Here is a 21,724-nt window from a genome sequence, read left to right on the forward strand (position 1 = left end):
GAGGCTGTAAAAGTGTTGCATTCAATATATCATCAAATTTGGAAAACTCAGCAGTGGCCACAGTGCTGGTAAAGGTCAGTTTTCATTCCAATCTAAAAGAAAGGCAATTCCAAAGAATGTTCGACCTATCATGCACTTGTGCTCATCTCACTTGCTAGCAAGGTAATGCTCAAAATCCTTCAAGCTAAGCTTCAACAAACTGTGGAAAATTCTTAAGGAAATGGGAGTACCAGATCACCTTACCTGTCTCCTGAAAAGTCTGTGTGTAGCTCAAAACGTGGCACTTAGAATCAGACACAAAACAACTGAAAGATTGAAGAGGGGGAAAGAAGTGTGACAAGGTGTACAACCTCACTCTGGTTATTTAATTTCTATATATGTATCCTATATTTCTATATAGGATACATCATTTGATATGCTTGTATTCATAAATCCCAAGCTGGAATAAAGATTGCTGGGAGAAATATCAACATCCACAGATATGAAGATGACATTGCCCTAATAGCAGAAAGCAAAGAATAACTAGATCCTGTTGGTGAGGAGAGGAGCTGCAAAAACTGGCTTAAAATTCAACATTCAAACAACTGTTCACAAAAAGATACTCAACATTCATGGCATCCATTCCCACCACTTCATGGCATATAGATGAGGAAAAAGTGGAAAGAGTGGCAGATTTTATTTTCTTGGGCTCCAAAACCACTATGGACCTTGACTGCAACCACAAAATTAAAAGACACTTGCTCCTTGGAAGGAAGAAAGGCTATGAAAAAACCTGCACAGTGTATTAAAAAGCAGAGACTCACTTTGCTACAGAAGTCTCTAGTGTCAAAGCTATGATTTTTCCAGTAATCATGAACAAATATGCTAGTGGGACCATAATAAAGTGTGAATGCGAAAGAATTGAGCTTTTGAACTGCGGTGCTTGAGAAGACTCTTGAGAGTCCCTTATACAACAAGATCAAACCAGTCAATCTGAAAGGAAATCAACCTGTGACCCCTGCTGACTCAGCTGAGGCATCTACTGAGGGATTCCAGGTGGAATCAACACTACATGAACTGAAAGAATGGATGAATGGAAAGAATGGAATGAATGGATGCTTCTGTTTCAAAAGTGCCTAAACATGGCAGCTTCAAGCAAATAGTTTGTAGCTCCACTCCTGCAGGAAGCTCAGTAAGGCTGAAGGCTCTGTGTAACCTGGGTCCCCTGATACATGTGTTGCATTCTCCCCAGTAGCATTGGAGGCAAGGAAGGGCACTCTGGATCCTGGAGGAGGGGGATGGCTCAGGGATCTACTGTGGCCACCACTTACAAATTGAGACTGTAAAGGACAGAGCAGGCATATTTGTCAGAGAGCTGGTGACTGGGGTGTGGGAACAAAAGGGAACAAGCTGTGCATGAAGTACCTCACTCAAAATCCCCTGGAGGAGAAGCCCAGTGGTAAGATCATCTGAGATGGGACAAAGAGAGTTTACTTCATTATCCCTTATAATTCCTCTGAATGAGGAGGTGGTGGAGTAGTGGGTTATCAGAAACTCTTCCATGGCCTAGACCATCTGCCAGTTGCTCTCCTTGGGGCTGCCTCTCCCCAGCTTCAGTCATGTAGTTCTGGAGGAAATTGACAATCATGTGTGCTGCTGAGTCAGGGCCAGAGACCATGTAAAGCCTGTCATAAGACCCCATGTCCCTGCCAGGATGGCTGATCTGGGGCTGTACATGTGAACTGAGGTGGGTCTTTCAGAGAACAACCTTGAACTCTGATGTCTGTGAGATTCTTTCCTTACTAGGTGATGCTTTTGGGATTTAAAACCCTAGGGCAGGTGGCTTGAACTCCCTCAAAAGGTGTAGAAGGCTTAAGGAAGAATGCTGTCATGCTAAGACCATCAAAGTAGACTGAAGTGAAAGAGTGAAGGTGAGAAAGAATTGATGACTTCTGATTTCTTGTGTCTAGTCACTGAGATCTTTGTATTTGCTCTGATTCTTGTATTCTGGATTCCCAGAATCATTTCAATGACTCTCCCTTTTCCTTGAAGCCAGTTGGACTAGGGCTCCTCTCTATTTTGATTCAGACTTGGTTCTAGATCCTTCACTCCAGACACAAACAGAGGCAACCATTTGTGTCCACACCATTAAGAGTGAAACCCTTTATTCTTTATTGAGAATAGGGTGTACAGACCACGAAATACAGTTCACCAGCATCCTGGGCAGGAGTGCCCAAAGTATGAGTGAGTGTGTGTTAGAAGCAGCCTTACTGATTCCTGAAACACTCCAATCATTTACACTGCCCGTGCCAGACCAATTTTGTCATTCCCTCGATCAAAGACCGAGAAATACAGCCTCAGGAAGACGTCACCCAGGATCCAAATCTCTGTAGATGAACTCAGTCTATGCACTTTAAAGGCAGCAAAGCAGCGACCTCTATCATCCTGGGGGAGTCAGAGACACACACCAGTCAGCATGAGCCCCTACTGGTGACTTCCCCCAAAATCCAGACCCAGCACAATTCTTTGCTTTATTTCCCTGTTTTGGTAAGTATCAAGGGGTGTTCTCAGCAGCAGGGGATGTGAGAGTTCATCCAAAAGCAAAGAGGGCTAAGACATGAGGTTGTCATGAGGAAGAGTGTGGTTAGTGGAGGACTGGGAGTTGGGGAAACAGAGGAATGAAAAACAACAAAGTCCTACTGTAGAATGTAAGGAACTATATTCAATATTCAGTGATAAACCACATGAAAAAGAATAAGAGAAAATATATTTTTATGTGTATACTGAGTCACATTGTTGTGTGGCAGAACTTAACACAACACTGAAGATTAACCACACTTCAATATAATTTTTTAGAAAATAAAAATTGTGTCCAAAGTTCCCCTCATTCCCTGTTTCTTTTCTTCTGACTCCTACTCCTTATCTTCTCTGCAGAGAATGCTGGTTCTCCTCCTGCGTCCCAACAATCCATACTTTATTTAAAAACGTTTTTTGTATTGGAGTATAGCTGATTATCAATATTCTGAGTTTCAGGTGGACAGTAAAGGAACTCAACAATATGTATCCAGGTATCCTGGTACCAAGGACATCCGTCCTATCCAGGCTGTCATATAACTGAGTGGAGTTCCCTGTGCTACAAAGTAACTCGATGTTGGTTATCCATCTTAAATAGAGCAGTGCCCACAACACGTTCTTGAAGACTTAACTCAGGAACTCTGAGAAGCCTCCTTCATCCCACACTTACCCTCTTTGGCCACTCCAGGCTTGGCTGGGTAACGTACTCTGGTTCCCCATCCCCACTGGTCAGTCCCTAGCCCTCATCACCCCTTGTAAGTCCCCAGTGCCCCAGCGCAGACCACCCTGAGATGCCATTTGCATGGAATCCAGTGTAGTTTTGCCTAGAACCAAGCAACCCTCCATATGGCTCAATGAATTTGTGGTTTTAGAATTCCTGAAATTCCCTCTCTTCCTCAAAGCCTTCTCTGAGCCCATCAGCCAGCTCTGAACTCTGGCAGAGAGCTGACATAAAGCCTCCACCCTGTCCCGGGGCTGAGCAGTCACTGTGAACTCTTTATTCACCTTAGTATCCAACCTCCCCACAGAGGGGTCTGGTACTTCAGCTAACAAACGTGTCACCTGGCTGGAGCAATGAGAAGATGCAGCCAAGAACTAGACTGATCATATAATTTATCATCCAAACCAGGAAAAGTTTGAGAAGGGAACAGAGACTGTTAACTTATTCTGGGACATCACACTGGGACTGTCGCCAGCCATTCTCCTTGTAACATGGCCTATTTCAGAGACTGCTAGAGCTGAATTTCATGTTCTTACACCTATGGGATCAGATTGAATTGAAGCTCTTTGAGGACTGACGACCTTAGTGTTCCCCTCTGCTTGTGACTCCCACCATGCCATAAGGTGTGCCATCTCCACATTTATTTCAGGAAGATCAGTGTCCCACACAGCCCTTACTTCTCAAGTGAAAGTGAAGTCGCTCAGTCGTGTCCGACTTTTTGCGACCCTATGGACTGTAGCCTATCAGGCTCCTCAGTCCAAGGGATTTTCCAGGCAAGAGTGCTGGAGTGGATTGCCATTTTCTGCTCCAGGGGATCTTCCCGACCCAGGAATTGAACCCGGGTCTACATCATTGCAGGCAGACGCTTTACCGTCTGAGCCACCAGGGAAGCCCCTTACTTCTCAAGTGATTGGTTTTGTGGGAGGCACTGGCCCAGCCACAGGGCTCAGCAGCATCTGCAATCGTGTGGCATGGCCTCCAGAGGGCGCCCTCTTCCCAGCAGCAGCGCAAGGGTTCTTGCAAGCTCCAGTTTGAGAACTAGCCCTCAGTACTGTCTCCTCACCTTGAGAATGTAGGCTGGACCTGGCACTCGGTAGTTGTTGCTTTTGATGGTGAAGATAATAGAGGGTAGGCTATTGACTGCAGAACATGAAACGTAGTACTGTTAGAGAGAGAGGGAGAGAGGTTGGCCCTGGAGATCCTTGTTGTGTGTGGAGACTGGGTGTGACCCTGGGGCATGACCCTTCACCTCAGAACGCCATGGCTTGGCACCGATGAGCTTCAAGATGTTTTTGACCAGTGTACTTGGGCCTACAATTTCTGATGACCCGGTGTCCACAAGGGCATTGCAGCCGCCAGAACAAGCAATAACCTTTCTTTTCATGAGGATGCTGAGAGACAATGGAAGAAAGCGGGCATCAAGGTCACTCTGAGTCTACCCAGAGTTGCCCCCTCCCCAACTGTCTCATAAACAGCCCTTCATCTGTTGCCCTCCTTTTCTTTACTCTTGACACAGCTCCTTTCTTGACATCTTCGAATGCACTACTTGAATACACTGGGATTTTTGTACCTTGACACAAGCTGGTCTTCCTTCCTAGAGAAGCCCCCTCCCCTTTGACTAGCAAATTTCTTCTCATCTTCCAGATTCCACCTTAATTGTATTGTTTTCGGGAATTTTTTTGCTCCGGTGTTTATCAGTCTCCTATCTTGGTCACTCTCTGTAGACCCTTCCTCATGTATGCTGCTGTTGCTGCTGCTGCTGCTGCTAATTCACTTCACTTATGTCCAACTCTGTGTGACCTCATAGAATGCAGCCCACCAGGCTCTGCAATCCCTGGGATTTTCCAGGCAAAGTACTGGAATGGGTTGCCATTGCCTTCTCCTCCTCATGTCAAGCAAGTTCCAAAGTCACAATTCACTATGTGGGCAAGTCACTTCATGTACATCTGCCTTCTTAGATGTGAGAGTGAGTTTTTTTCTCCTTGACTCCCTAAAGTGCCTGGCACACAGTGGACTCCCAATGCTTGTCTGTTCAATGAGTGAATAAAAACTGAGAAAATAATAAGAAACATATAGAGGGCTGTATCTGATGGGGGAACAAATACCGGGTCACACACAGAGCGAAGATGGAGACTCACAGGGGTGGCAGATTCTCATAGTAGGGGGAGAGAGGGTATCATCTTGGACAGGTTGTCTCCCAGCACTGCTCCTACAACCAGCTCAGACCTTGAGACCTTTGCCAGGAAATACATGACCAGCTCACAGAAACTCCAAAGGATAGGTCAGCATTTGCTTGAGGGTATCACACAGAATTCTATCAATTATGCCTCTTGTCCTCAGGTCACTCCTGGATCCCACCTTCCTGATTCTCTGTTATAGCCCCTGTCCTACTGTGTGCGTGTCCTTTTTATTAGTTGGTTTCAGATCTTAAGACTGCAGCCAACCTCTCTCCACTGCTGGGTAGCTGCTCCCTAATAAAACCAGTATCCCCCATTTTCTCAGGACTGTCCCTGAGAACTTCCTGTCTTAGGTAGCCCTGGACAGTCAGTCATCTTATCATAACTCTGTTCAGGCTGGAGAAATTCTCCCTGATCCTGTGTTTACCACAATGTAGAGTCCTCTAACCATGCTCCCCACTTCAAAGGGCAGTGGGTGTAGCCCTCTCTCAGCAGCACAGACCTCTCTGGACCCTTCTAGGACCCTTGCCAGAGCCTTGCTCAGAAGGCCTGGGGATTATGAACCCGTGGGTTGTTTGTGTATTTATGTGCTTGTGTGTTTGTTTGTATGTGTGTTTGTATGTGTCTCTGTGTGCGCTTGTGTGTCTCTGATTAGCTATGCATGTTTATATGTGTCTCTGTGTAGGTTTATATGTGTCTGCTTGTGTGTTTTCATGTCTCTGTGTGTCTGTCTCTGTCGTTGAAGGTGGTGTATATGTCTGTGTGATTGTGTGTCTGAGAATGCATTTGTGTGTGTCTGCCTGTGTCCATGTACAGTAGTGGGAGCATCACTTGGGCTGTCCCTCAGAGGGAGAGGATTACCGGTCCATGTGAAAAATCCAATTATCTGCTTTGATCAGTGGTATCCAGTTGAGCTCTCCCTTGTAGTAGCGGTGGTCCACCCCACCAAACATTACCACACTGCCCTCCTGCTCGTCTCTGCAGAGAGAAGTGAGGAGGTGATCTTTGTAGGACAGTAACAACAGCACTGTCTGAGAGCTGTGTTTGTCTACCCATCAAGGTCCTAATAAGGTCCCCATGTACAGATGCAGAAATAGAGTCTAGGAGACACTGTGATACAGACTGAGGTCTGTTACTGGCTAGTGAGTGGCACAGAGGAGGTTAGAAGCTGAATCACTTGGCGGCTCCACCCACTATGTCTTCTGAAGACGCCCTGGACCTCCAGCCCCCTGACTGCTCAGCCAACATCAGAGGACACGATGCTGAAATGTTTTGGTTTCCCATTGTCCACCTTGTCATTTTTCAGGAAAATCAAGGCCTGGGAGTTCTAAGGGTATGGGTTCAGTTCACCCAGTGTTGGCTCCACTGGCCTGTGACCTCTACTGTCCAAAGGGCCCCACATTGAGAAGGGACCCCACCTCTGCTCTCCTTGTCTTGAAATGCCTAACATTTCTTGAACAAGGGGTCCCACATATTTCTGTCCCACACTTTCATTTTGCACTGGCTCCTACAAATTGGGTAACTGGTCCTGGGCTCCCAGTGGAATGCTAACGAGGAAGGAAAGACATCCACCATCCTTCTCCTTCCTTCCTTATCAAATTCATAAGCAAATCTTAATGCTTTTTCCTTCAACTTGTTTTCTGTTGCCTTCTTTTAGTATTCCTTCTAACTCACCAGCCTAGACCATGTTACTGGTCTTGAGCCCAGGAGTAGGGTTGTGTTCCAATAAAATATTATTTATAAAAGCCAGAGGTGAAGCCAGTTGGGCCCTGGGGCCATAGTTATCCTGGGTTAGATTATCTCTCAGGGTACTTCTTTATCAAGTGTTCTATAATTTTTGTGCACCTGAAAGCATCTTACAGCAAATTTGGAGAAGGGGATTGTCCATTTCAGACTTACTTGCTCAAGTAGAAGGCAAAAACAGGCTCAGAAATGGCACCTTCATTCTTCAGCTTGTAAAAGATGGGGGTGGCTCCAGTGTAGGATATGTTGGGGTAGCTCAAGCCCAAGATGCCATCAAAAATCATGCCCTCAAACCCAGACTCTTCCATGCATAGACCAAACTGCTGGTCAGTACTGACAAGGTCACCAATCTGGGGGAGAGAAGAGTGTTCCCACTTACAGATATGTGAAGTGGGGCTAAGACAAGGCTGGGGTGCATTGCCATTAGATCCTCAGAGAAGAATTGAGGCTGGGGTCTGTCTTCAGTGGCCCACAGATGGTTAAATCAAGCTGGGAGTGGAATTTGGGTTCCATTTGAGAGAGCCTGTGAATTTTAAAACATCTTCCCCTCTGAAAAACACCACCTAGGTGAGTCAAATTGGCCTCATGGCTTCTGTCCAGGTGGGGCAACCAAGAGTCAGGCCAGGTGACATAGGTGCCACCCTAGGGACAAAACAATCGAGGGCAATTTAGCCTTCTCTTTGGCATCACTGTGGTCTAATGACAGGAATGGACTGTATTATTTGTAATGTACTGAGGATTCTGCAACTGTCCAGGAAGACAGAAACCAAAAACACAATCTTGCTTGCAGGGTTCTATGAAATTACTGTCTGGGGAATTCACTTTTTGGGATATGTGTATATTTCTGTGAGTGTGTATGAGAGAGCAACAGAGAGAAGTGAACAACTCAATATTTTAGGGGAGGCAGGCCATAGGTTTATTAGATTCTCAATGGTCGTCTAGAGTGAGAATTCATTTATCAGGCCCCTTGACTTCTCAGGCCTCCAGGTTCCCACTATGGATACCTTATGAAGCCCTTGATTGCCCCCAAGGTCCACAGATGAGTTTTATTCTGTCCCCAAACACCCCACAGCAACTTTAGTCCTGAAAAGCCAGCCTAACTCCATCACTTACCACATGTGTGCCCTCAGCAAGGCCCTTGCTGTCTGGACCTCAGTTTCCTCATATGTCTCACGAGCTAATCAGAGTAAATACTGTGTGGGGTTGTTGCAGGATTAAACCAGTTATCACCTGAAAGTGCCTGGAACATTCGGTGAATATAAAAGTGGGTGTTTTTATCCCTTCTTCTAGGTCCCAGCAACATGAACCTTGAACTGCTCATGGGCGGAGGAGCTGCAAGCCCACACCTCAAGCCACTCTCTGGGTTAGCTAATTTGTTTGCTTCTGTGTCACCACAGGCACTGCCTCCCCAGAGACATGATCCTGTGGATAAGATGGCCAGTATCTATGGGAGTTAGTCTAGGAAGGGTCCTGCCAGATGGTCTTGCATCTGTTTTGCAAGCAGTGGTCACTCCATAGCCAGTCCTGACTCAGCATTTGTTACACTGTTACCCGAACTGTGTCGTGAGCAACAAATCCTTCAATTCTCCCAGATCCATAGGTGATGCTGAAGGTCTTTCTGCTAAGCCGGAAGGTTGAAGACTCGATATGTCTGAACCTAACGTGTTTAGCTGCAGACACAAGAGATGAGTGTCATTAGGTGCCAAGGGTGGAAACAGAGTGGCAGGGCAAGTGAAGGATGGTCCGGGTAGGGAGTGTCTGTACTCACAACAAGTTGTGCTGATGCAAAAGATGGAGGGCACCCACAACTCAGATGAGCCTGTGTCAAAGACAACCTGGAATTCCTGAGGGGGTGTTCCAATGGTGATGTTACCCAAGTAGAACAACTACAGGGAGAAGGAGGGAGTGGGTTAGTGCAGAACTGGCTACCCTCTATTCCCACACTGATGCCTCCCTCTTGGTATCACATATCTCTTGAGATCACTTTCTAACCACCATGCAACTCACAGACTTTGGTCACAGATGTATCTGCATTTGATATATTTTTCCTGTGCTACATTGTATGCAGGATATTGACTCTATGAACAGGCATTGAAGTGGTACCTCCTGCATGGAAAGCCAAGAGATATAAACTCTGGGCCTCCAGGATTGCTGGAAATCCAGGGAAGTCCTGGTACCTTCATTTGAGAATCTCTGTCGTTTCTTCAAACCCAGCCTTAGTACCCTCTTCTCCAGGAGGTCTTTCTTGATCAACCCCAGCCACTGCCTCTAAACTCAGACCACATCCAATCAACAGCACACAGCTGACCCTCTCATTTGACATGTATTTACTCTGCCTATCTCTCAGGCTAGCATGGGCATTTTTAAAGACATCTTGAAGACAAAATAAGCCCTTTTTCTAATCTAAAAACAGTAAGCACTGTGCTAGATTCTTATGGCCTTACACAGAATATGGGCTCAGTAACGTTTTACTGCTGTGGTTCTTGCATCTGTGGAAACTGATGTCCTCTACCTGGGATTCACAATTGCTTTGCAGTTGGTTCTAACTTTTGATCAGTGATGGTTCACTTTTCATCTATAACTGAGTGGCTCACTTAGTTCAGAAGGAACAATTGCCCTCAAACTAATGAGACATCTCTGACACACAAATGGATGTTTACCTGCCACCTGGTAACTGCAAGGCCCAATCAAAGACCAAAAGTTGAGGATGAAAGTGCCCTCTCCTCTGGGTCGGGTCCCTGTTTTCCAGTGTCTCTGCCTCCTGCAGGAACCCCAACCCCATCATCCCACCTGGCACCTCCAGATGAGCCCCAGTGCTAGACTAGAGAACCAGGGGGCGCTGTGGAGCACCATTCCCCCAAAATACTCACATCCCTGATGTTTCTCAGGGGGTGACTAGTTAGATTAGAGCCACGAAAAGAAATCTGGGACAGTCTGTAAGCATGCTCCTTCAGAAAATTGTTCAGCATGTTTTTTCCACTGATGGTATTTCTCATGGTCTTCACTCTCCTTAGAGGTATCCTTTCACCGAACATTTGACAAAAACAAAGAAGGTGCTACAATTAGCTGTCAGTGTTAAGGTATAACTCATTGTAATGGCCCTGTGTATTTTCTAATCATTTTTATTAGGCACATTATTATCAGAATTTTGTGCATATACCATGGCAAAAAAATAGATTTGAATACAGATTCTGTTCTGCAATCTTGGGTAAGCCATATGACCATATGGTTTCTAAGTGCCCCCTTCAGTAAAATGGTGAAATGTAGCAATACAAACCCTCCAAATAAAATATATTTGGGATAAATGAAGTGATGGATATAAGGTACCTGATAAATAGGAAGTCTCAACAATGACAGCCATTAGCATTGCTGTTGTCATCTCACTCATTCCTTCTCATAGAACCTCAGGAAGGAGGTAGAAGGGGGACTCTTAACTTCTTTTACAAGGGAGCAATTTGAAGTGCAAGAGGTTTCTGAGTTGACTGTGTTCACAATGCTTGTCCGATATAAAACAGGGTAAAACTGTGTGTCTTTCTCCAAGTTGAAAGAGAAGAGAGAGTTGAAAGAAGAATCCAAGATATAGGGAACAAGTAAGGGAAATTAAGAGGATTGAGAAGGAAGTAAGGGTCAAATGAAAACTTAAAAGAAAACCACACAAAGAAAAATACACTCCCAGTGACCTCCAAAGAGATGGAGAGATAAATGACAGTGATAAAGAGATGCTGACATAGACATATACACACTGATGTAGACCAGGAAAAGAGAGGACATGTTGAATAAAATGTAGAAAGGTGCTATTCCACACGATCACATCAACATCTGCATAGACTGTGCACTGAACAGTTGCAAGGAGTTGCATTTTCAATAGGTCATGACATGACTGGACCCCAAGATATGTGCAACCCAAATCTACACCATGACCTTGGGATCCACAGTTCCTATAGCAAGTTACTTATCAATAAGTAAGAGTTGAACTTTAAGACTCTTAGGGAAATAGTCCATTCCCTTCTAAACCTGATGGCTGGAAGAATAATCAGATGAAAAGAAAAATCCGAGAAAGGAATATGATGTGACTTACAGTCCCCATACTTACTTGACTATGCACTTTGAGAAGGCCACCAGCCCGAGGAGCACAAGCCACTTCATGTTTATTTCCTGGCTCCAAGTATTCAGGGAAGTCTGGGTTCTTAGCATGTAGTGGTGACCAGGACCCGCTAGTTATATATGCTCTGACTTACCCTAGTTTTCGCCTTTAGGCCACTAAAAGATCTGAAAAAAACCCACAAAGGTCTCGATAAAATCTTTACCTTCATCAGTGTCCTTGGCGAGTGGCCTTTGAAGCTTTTCAGAATACAGAAAATTGAACTGTAATCTCTTCTTTGAAGCTTGGCTGGACAATAAAACTGATCTGTGTGTACATCTAAGAAAATGGAAAACTTTGCCTACTTGGAGAAAAAACTGCTAAGAACATCATGAAAATGGATACTAGGGGCCATGCTCGACACTCGTGATTTCATGTCATCTTCCTAGCCACTTCATGAGATATGCATTGCTGTCTTCATTGGAGAGGAGATTGCTAGGAGGATAAGTTGTCAAAAGGCAAATTGAAGACTTCATGGGCAGCCCAGGGAAATACAACTGGCTTTAGGTAGTGGGTCTAATGGCAGACATCAGGGGCACTTATGAGGCCAGTCTGCATCAAATATTTAAGACAGAGCAGTACTTCAATTGCATGGTTACAATATTGGAAGAAATGTCATAGGCATCCACAAAATATTTTATACCATCCAGCAACTGTACAAGGAAGAACTGTGTACTAGGCTCTGGGTTAAAGGCTTCAAAGTCAAAGTTGATCAAGACAAACGTAGTCTTTATCTTAAGAGAGCTAGAAGTCTAGTTCTCACACACTCACGGCCCCAAGAGGCAGGAGATATGATATTAGGATTATGTTGCCCTGTTGGAGTCTGGGCAGCACAGGCCTTTCCACTGGTAGGAGCCTTTCCTCCACTTCACCCATGCTGGAAAGCAGGCCTGTTGGCCATGTTTTCAAGAGATTCAGAACTTTGGATGTACATGTATAATCTACTGATTTTAATGTTAGAAACTTTTTTTTTTTCCCTGAAAAAAGGATTGGGAACAAAATCTCCACAGCAATGTGCTGGAATCAGCCTTCAGTCTCAGCAGGTTTTTGTTTCTGGCCTAGAGATGAGAGTGCAGTGGGGACAGAGAGGAATTTAATTCATGTTGGTTGATTTTAAAAGAGACTGAATGCATACTAAACATGCTGACTCATTGCAAACGACCCTGATATTAGGAAAGATTGAAGGGATGAGAAGTGGAAACAGAGGATGAGATGGTTGGATGGCATCACCAAGTCGATGGACATGAGCTTGAGCAAGCTCTGGGAGTTGGCAATGGATGGGGAAGCCTGGCATGCTGCAGCCTATGTCATTGCAAAGAGACGGACACAACTGAAGGACTGAACTGAACAAATTGAGAGCAAAGACTAATAAATCTAATTGTGTCAAGTTCTTAACTAGCTACCTAAAACAACACATTACTTAAGTCACTTTAAAATTCAGACTTATGACTCTACATTCTGCTTCATTCTGTACTCCAAGGCCAAATTTGTGTGTTACTCCTGGTGTTTCTTGACTCCTACTTTTGCATTCCAGTCCCCTCTATTGAAAATGACTTCTTTTAGGCTGTTAGTTCTAGAAAGTCTTGTAGGTCTTCATAGAACTGTTCAAATTCAGCTTCTTCAGCATTACTGATCGGGGCATAGACTTGGATTACCGTAGTATTGAATGGTTTGCTTGGGAAATGAACAGAGATCATACTGTCATTTTTGAAATTGCATCCAAGTACTACATTTCAGACTCTTTTGTTGAGTATGATGTCTACTCCATTTCTTCTAAGGGATTCCTGCCCACGGTTGTTGATATAATGGTCATCTGAGGTAAATTCCAGTCCAGTCCATCTTAGTTCGCTGATTCCTAGAATGTCTGTGTTCACTCTTGTGGTCCCTCATTATGTTCACTAGAGTATCTATGTTCACTCTTGTGGTCCCTCATGGTGGGATTAGCCTCTCGCTCTTTTTCTCTCTTATCCTCCCTCTTCTTCCTTCCCTTCAACCACCACATGTGAGAACATACAAAAAGAGAAAGACTGATGCAAGTCAAGAATGTCTCCACTGGGAAATCATTTGGCTACCACCTTGATATTGCATAATCTCCAGTCTATGACAACCGGTGGGACTAAGAGATAAGTTTTGTAGTTATTAATGGTGAATTATGTAATATAGGGTTCATGACACTCTTCTTTCTTATATTTGTTATGTTTGAAGATGATTTCCAGTAAGAAGTTTATAGAAAGTCCATTTTGACGTTTCTATCTTAGTGATATCCTGAGGAGCCCAAGATAGCAGATTCAGGCAAGTCCCTAATGAATGAGTGGTTGGAGGACCACAGGCTTCTTGCTCCAACTCATTTCTTGCCATCTGAAAACGGTCGCCCACACCTGACACCCTTACCGCCCCCCATCCCCATCTGCATCTCCATTCCTCTGCTAAGCTGAGTCATCTAGCTGGAGATGTGGATGATTCAGGACAGGGTCTGGAAGCAGAAGGAATGCAGACATTTTAAGAAAGAATGAACTGGAAAGACCCATCTCGGTTTTCCCTTCTTTAGTGCCATCTGCAGGTGAGGGATTGGGCCTGGGTAGGGAGGGAGCCACAAGTGGGACTGCCTAGATATCTACAGGTGAAGGGTGGAGGAATTCAAAAGCCAGTAAACAGGAGGTGGGCAGCTTGCACAGGACCCAGGAGGGAAGGAAGAAGCATTGGGAAAAGAATAGTGCCTACCTGAGGGCCAGACCTACTTGAATCTTCCGGTTACACTTGAAGGTCACTTCCTTCCTTCTCCAGATGTGGAGGGGACAGAGCTGTACTCACTGCTAATGAGTGACAGGGAGAGGGACAGCCTCCCCCAGAGGCCCTTTGATTCCTCTCTAACTGTGGGCATCATCCCAAGCCAGGGAACAAGTGGCAGTTCATCCCAAAGATGACCTGCTTTAAATGGTATTTAAAATACTACAAAATTTGTCTAAGAGTCCTGGAATATCTAGTTCCCAGAGGTTTTTTTTTTTTTTTTTTTTTTTTTGAGAGATGATTCATCAATGCAATTTGGGTTTCTGGTGAAGAATATACAAGCATCCCCATTGGTAACTTCTGGCTTATAACTACCTGATCTCATCCCGCAGATCCCAAATGATGGTAAGTTCCAGTGGTCAAGGCCTCTAAGGTCCTCGGTGTCACAGAAGCTGTGTGCCAACTGGTCTACAACTCTCAGTTCTGATCCCAGGCACATGAACATCACCAGCCAATTACATCCCCCTGCCCACCAGAGGCAAACTCATCATCCTCATCAACACCCACTTCTGAGCCACTTGTCCACTGATTGGCATTGAGCCTCAGTCTGGAACAAGTGTTCTGGAGCAAATCCAGTCTCCCTCATTCAAGAGATGGGAAACATAACCCTGGGGTGTATGACTCACTTTAGCTGCAGGTGAGTTAGTGAAAACTTGGGACTCAGGAACTCTACTTCCCAGGCTAGGAGACTTCCAGGAAGGGAAAGATGAGAGAAAGCTCAATTCCATCCACTGCTGGGTAGCTCCAAAATGTCTGCAAGCACCAGAGTGGAGGTTTCTTTCCTGTTGCCCCTCAAGTCTGGTTCCAATTTTATCAGCAGACTTGCTTCCATGTAGCAGAAGGAAAGCAGTATTCAGGGCTGTTTTTTCGGGTTCCAGGCACAGTGGGAGAGTCCCAGCTGTAGTGACCCTAGGAGGCCATCATGCAGGTGGTGACTGACTCACTCCCAACTCAGATCCCCAGAGCTTCTGCTCCTCATTCACACAAGACAGACCCTTGCCTGACTTGGTAACATGAACCTGCATTCACAATGAGAAGATTTCTCTTCTCAGAATTCTAGCAACTTAGATATGTGCCTTATATTTCCTCAGGGAACCGCTGGCTGAGTGAGGTCAGAGTCTGAAACTAGCCTGGATGCAGGGAATGTGTTCCCTCTTTGATGCTCCAAATATACCTTGGAGATTCAAAGGCCTTGAGAGAACGACAATCACCCTTATATTTTGTAGGGTCTTTGCTTTATGAATCTGGTTGGAGAAAAAGAACAGAAACACAGGACAAGGCTGGACATCTCTGGGTCTCAGTTGACTGTGAGTTGAGTTCCAGCCACTAGGCTTCACAGTCAGTGCTGATGTAATTCACAAGCCACCTTTGAGGAAGCAAAAGAGGAAAGAGTTTTGGGCCAGGAGCAGTGTGGTTAAAGGGCCATGGGAATCACATGGGGCAACATGAAACAAGAGTCATAACTTGTTTCTTTGCTCTATCAGTTCTTTGGCATTTCTACTCCTGAGAACAAGTACATGGAGATAGTAAGAGGTATTGGTGGTGATCCAGCCACCTGATGCTCCTGATGATAACCAGTTTGTGGACACATCCCTTAGTCCAGAGCATATTTGGTCTCGTAATAGCCCCAGGTTCTCCCTTCTTGGGAAGGCTGACATGCCTCATTGCTGCTAACTCACAACCGAAGCATGGGATGAGGTCATGGTGGTTGGCCTGTAGGCCAAATTCCAAGGATGGAAGGAAGACTAGCAGTAGAAGGGTAACCATTCATTAAACTTGGTTACCTTGCTCCTTAGCAGGGGCTACTTCCCACATCTAGAATATTTATCTCCCAGCTTTTTGCATGGCCAGGTCCTTCTTAACATTTAGCATCATCTCAAATGAGTCTCTCTCAGGCTTGCTTTCCCTGGCCACTGCACTCTCACGAGCAGAGACCCTGATACAAAAAGTGCCTAGAACCTTCCCTCTGTCAAAACAATAATTATAGTTATAAAAGTGGATAGATGGAGAGGGACAAATTGGGAGTTTGAAATTAATATATGTATACTACTTTATTTAATAGATAATCAACTAAGACCTACAGTACAGCACAGGAATTCTGCTCAATAATCTGTAATATCCTGTATGGGAAAAGAATCTAAGAAACAATGGATACATGTCTATGTATAAGGGAATTAATTTCTCATACAACTAATATTATACAATGCTGTAAATCAACTACACTCCTATATAAATTAAAACCTGTATATATATATTTTTAATGCTTACATGTAGAAACCCATGGAATTTTTTAGACTCACAGGATTTCAGATATGATGCTGGATATGGCAGACTGGGTGCAGAAATCTAGATATCATCTGAGGTTGCATTTTCCTGAGCTTTTGTGTCTTTTGCTTCTAGTGTCACCTTTGATTTGTCTTTAGAGGATCTAATACAAGAGCTTCGAGACACCAGCTGGTTGTTAGTTGAAGGATGAGAGGGTGGCGCTAGTGGGAGAGTGAAATTCCAGCTCCCTAGCCTTGGGTTGGGGCACGTTTGAGGCACAATTTATATCCCAAGTTCCCTGTGAAAACAGGCTGTAGGTTCCCTCTCCATGACTTGCATGATATCAGACCCAGACTGTTTTTTTTTTTTTTTTCCTTTTTCATGTCCTGTTTCCCCTCAGACCTCACTGGTTTCTCCTGGAGAATTTTTTTTTTTTTTGGCAGCCCTAGGTCTTCATTATATAGAAGGCAATGGCACCCCACTACAGTACTCTTGCCTGGAAAATCCCATGAAAGTAGGAGCCTGGAAGGCTGCCGTCCTTGGGGTCGCTGAGGGTCAGAAAGGACTGAGCTAATTCACTTTCACTTTTCACTTTCATCCATTGGAGAAGGAAATGGCAACCCACTCCACTGTTCTTTCCTGGAGAATCCCAGCGATAGCGGAGCCTGGTGGGCTGCCGTCTATGGGGACGCACAGAGTCGGAGACGACTGAAGTGACTTAGAAGCAGCAGCAGGTCTTCATTGCTGCTCAGGACTTCTCTATTTTCAGTGAGCAGGGACTACTCTGTAATTGCAGCGCACTGGCTTTTCAATCCTGTGCTTCTCTTGATGTAGATCTCAGGCTCTAGGGCACTCAGGCTCAGTAGTTGTGGCCCTCTGGCTTAGTTGCCGTGGGGCATTTGCAATCTTCTGAAACCAGGTCTCCAATGCACATCTTAAGCTCTGGATCAAAAGGGAAAGTGCCGGGAGCCAGTATGGGGAATCCTGCCCGTGGCAAAGGTCATGAGGAAGGGGCCTGATATTCAAAGGCGGGATCAGGCCTCGTGGGGCCCCCCTGGAACTTCTCGAGCATCTACCCCAAAACCAGAATCTGTCTGTCTTATTATTTTATGACTTTTACCGACTCCTCTGACATTAACAGGGTCTGTCCCCGACCACCTTTCTCGGGAAAAAAGTTGACTTAGATATCCAGTTAACAGTCTCCTGAATATAAAAGGAGTGTGTCAGCTCAAATCCCTCTGATGGCTCTCTAACTTGCCTAACAGGTTTACCCAGACTTTTACAACTACGAATGTGATTGTTTACAACCCCCCCACTGCAAGAGGCATGAAGCTTAAAACATCTTAAAGATATAGAGCGTTTTGTTTTTTTTTTTAAGAGCTAAGAATTATATTGGTGAAGGGTTTTCATTGTTGAGTTAATGATTGTCACCAGGCCTCCATATCCTTTATCTTTTAGGCACCTGGAGGATATTAATCAATGTAATTGGGATGTTGAAAAAGGAATATAGTAGTTTTGATGTTAGCAATACTAGACTTTTGAGTTAATGAATTTTCTCTTTGTTATAAATCACTGTACTCCTCTTTCCTTGTTATAAATTGTTGTATCCTTGCTATGTAAGAATGTAACCTTAATTAGTGCTTTCTGAGAGTGGCATCAGACTTTAGTAATAAAAATACTTTTAGGGCAAATAAGTTTTCTGGTTGATGGACCCTTATCAGAAAAGGGCCATAAAATGCTAATAGGCCTCCTGGCCAGAAGATGATGTAAATCACCTAAGACCTGTGTATACAGCTAGGTATACAGAGAGAAACCCTGGTCTCGATAAGGGTCAGGGCTGCTGACCCTGCATGGCTTTGTATTATCCACTGATCTCTATGTACAACTTAAAGTATAAAAGCTTTCCAGGAAAATGAAGAGACAGACTAGTTTCTCGGAAATCTGGCTCCCCCTGTGTCTTCTTTTCTTTCTTACTCTATTTTCTGGCTGATCCCAGTCTGGAGCATAGAGGCTCGACGTGTCTATTTATTTGCCTGGGCTTCTAAGGCCCACGCGAGAGGGAGCCCAAGGTGGGGCACCCTCCGCTATTCAAGCAGGCACCTGCAGTCTACGTAGATGGTGCAAGTCCCTTGTCTCCGGCTTTATTGGCTTTCTATGTAAACAAAGGAAAACAGCCTCTTTTTCTCCTCTATTTTCTCTCCTCTCTCTCACTACACGATTCTACCCTAATCTCTCTTTATATCTCTAATTAAATAATTCTTTCCTAATCGCTGACTCCAGCCCCACTTCGAATTACCCTGGATCCATCCTGGCAGGAAAGCACTCTGAAAGGAATTTGAAATAAATCACTTTTACATGAAACTTGGCACCATGGACTATTTATGAGGAGACTGATAGAGGATTGTCCCTGTTTCAAGCAACCTCCTGAGATCAGGACTGATTGAGTTTCCGCTCCCCAGTGTTCCTACAGGATCTTGAAGCTCTCCTGCCATGTGGCTTTTTTCACTCTTCATTTACTAAATCCCACACTAGACCACAGCTTCCAGAGAGCAGGGCTGTTCACTTGACTCACTTCTAAGTAAACATCAGTAGATACCGTCTCATTCAGACCATAATGTCAAGACAAGGCTAACAGAAAGATCAGCTATTCTGAGTGTTACGTTATAGGTTCAATGATTGTAATCAAAAACTAAATAACATTGTCTTAAATACAATACAATTTCAATTCTCTGTCATATAATGTTAGTGCAGGTCTCTCCACAGAGATGAGGGCCCACTTCTTTCTTGTCACATTTTCCACCTGTACTACTTACCTCTGGTCTAACATGGCTGCTCCAGCCCCTGTCATTATATCTGCATTCCAGCTAGTGTGACAGAAAATAATACTTCCATTTGGAAGTGAGATATCACCACTACTCAAATTCCACTGGCTGAAGTATCTTCCATGATCATGGCAAGCCTGAGGTTGGTGGACACACAGAAGGGCAGGGGAATGTGATCCTACTTCAGAACATTGATGATGAGTAACAAGGGCCACAACCTTTCATTCATGTCTCTGTAATGCATTCTTCTTTGGTTCTCCCCACACAGCTCTCACTCTGTTTGAGCTTGCAGATATGGATATGGATGAGGTTATAAGAGAGGACATGATGCAGGTGGTACAAATATGGGGGAAAAAAAACAAGAATTGAAAGAAGATAAGAAAGTATAAAAATTCAAAATCCATCAGAAAGGATGCTTACAATAATAATTCTGCACTTATACAATTTAGGTATAATGGTTGATGAATCAATTTATAAAATAAAAAATTAGAGAAATGTAAAATAAAAGTATATTCACTAAACCCAACAAAATAATAAGATGATATCATAATAAACTCATAGTAGTATCAGGATTATTTTGGGAAGCACATTGCAAAAAACTAAAACTACTATAAATTTAGCAAGATAAACTTGATTTTTCTCTCTCACTGAAACACAGCTGGAGGTGGGCCAGCCAGAGCTTGGGTGGTATACATCTCCAAGGTTCAGTTCAGTTCATTTCAGTTCAGTCGATCAGTCGTGTCCAACTCTTTCTGACCCCATGAATCGCAACATGCCAGGCCTCCCTGTCCATCACCAACTCCCAGAGTTCACTCAGACTCACATCCATCGAGTCAGTGATGCCATCCAGACCTCTCATCCTCGGTCGTTCCTTTCTCCTCCTGCCCCCAATCCCTCCCAGCATCAGAGTCTTTTCCAATGAGTCAACACTTCGCATGAGGTGGCCAAAGTACTGGAGCTTCAGCTTTAACATCATTCCTTCCAAGGAATTCCCAGGGCTGATCTCTTTCAGAATGGACTGGTTGGATCTCCTTGCAGTCCAAGGGACTCTCAAGAGTCTTCTCCAACACTACAGTTCAAATGCATCAATTCTTTGGTGCTCAGCTTTCTTCACAGTCCAACTCTCACATCCATACATGACTACTGGAAAAACCAAAGCCTTGACTAGACGGACCTTAGTCAGCAAAGTAATGTCTCTGTTTTTGAATATGCTATCTAGGTTGGTCATAACATTCCTTCCAAGGAGTAAGCGTCTTTTAATTTCATGGCTGAAGTCACCATCTGCAGTGATCTTGGAGCCAGAAAACAATAAAGTCTGACACTGTTTCCACTGTTTCCCCATCTATTTCTCATGAAATGATGGGACCAGATGCCATGATCATCGTTTTCTGAATGTTGAACTTTAAGGAAACTTTTTCACTCTCCTCTTTCACTTTCATCAAGAGGCTCTTTAGTTCCTCTTCACTTTCTGCCATAATGGTGGTGTCATCTGCATATCTGAGGTTATTAATATTTCTCCCAGCAATCTTGATTTCAGCTTGTGTTTCTTCCAGTCCAGCGATTCTCATGATGTACTCTGCATATAAGTTAAATAAGCAGGGAGACAATATACAGCCTTGACGTACTCCTTTTTCTATTTGGAACCAGTCTGTTCTTCCATGTCCAGTTCTAACTGTTGTTTCCTGACTTGCATAAAGATTCCTCAAGAGGCAGGTTAGGTGGTCTGGTATTCCCATCTCTTTCAGAATTTTCTACAGTTTATTGTGATCCACAATCAAAGGTTTTGGCATAGTCAATAAAGCAGAAATAGATGTTTTTCTGGAACTCCCTTGCTTTTTCCATGATCCAGCGGATGTTGGCAATTTGATATCTGGTTCCTTTGCTCTTTCTAAAACCAGCTTGAAAATCAGGAATTTCACGGTTCATGTATTGCTGAAGCCTGGCTTGGAGAATTTTGAGCATTTCTTTACTAGCATGTGAGATGAGAGCAATTGTGTGGTAGTTTGACCATTCTTTGGCATTGCCTTTCTTTGGGATTGAAATGAAAACTGAACTTTTCCAGTCCTGTGGCCACTGCTGAGTTTTCCAAATTTGCTGGCATATTCAGTGCAGCACTTACACAACATCATCTTTCAGGATTTGAAAGAGCTCAACTGGAATTCAATCACCACTAGCTTTGTTCGTAATGATGCTTTCTAAGGCCCAGTTGATTTCACATTCCAAGGTGTTTGGTTCTAGATGAGTGATCACACCATCGTGATTATCCGGGTAGTGAAGATCTTTTTTGTACAGTTCTGTGTATTCTTGCCACCTCTTCTTAATATCTTCTGCTTCTGTTAGGTCCAGACCATTTCTGTCCTTTTTTGAGCCCATCTTTGCATGAAATGTTCCCTTGGTATCTCTAATTTTCTTCAAGTGATCTCTACTACTACTACTAAGTCACTTCAGTCATGTCTGACTCTGTGTGACCCCATAGACGGCAGCCCACCAGGCTCCCCCATCCCTGGGATTCTCC

General features: G+C 44.2%; 1 protein-coding gene across 1 annotated transcript; it reads right to left on the minus strand.

Annotated features, from left to right (window-relative positions):
* Positions 1–2,127: 2,127 nt before the first annotated feature.
* On the minus strand, positions 2,128–11,388 carry LOC120874510 (pregnancy-associated glycoprotein 1-like). Its single transcript, XM_040255934.1, has 9 exons — positions 11,288–11,388; positions 10,065–10,215; positions 8,963–9,080; positions 8,746–8,864; positions 7,351–7,544; positions 6,313–6,429; positions 4,524–4,665; positions 4,338–4,436; positions 2,128–2,424 (listed from the first exon to the last, which is right to left on the minus strand). Exons 1-9 carry the CDS (start codon positions 11,386–11,388, stop codon positions 2,275–2,277), a joined length of 1,191 nt encoding a protein of 396 aa, XP_040111868.1. The 3' UTR covers positions 2,128–2,274.
* Positions 11,389–21,724: the final 10,336 nt, after the last annotated feature.

Source organism: Oryx dammah, unplaced genomic scaffold (assembly GCF_014754425.2).
Source record: "Oryx dammah isolate SB20612 unplaced genomic scaffold, SCBI_Odam_1.1 HiC_scaffold_15, whole genome shotgun sequence".
Classification (NCBI taxonomy): Eukaryota; Metazoa; Chordata; class Mammalia; order Artiodactyla; family Bovidae; genus Oryx; species Oryx dammah.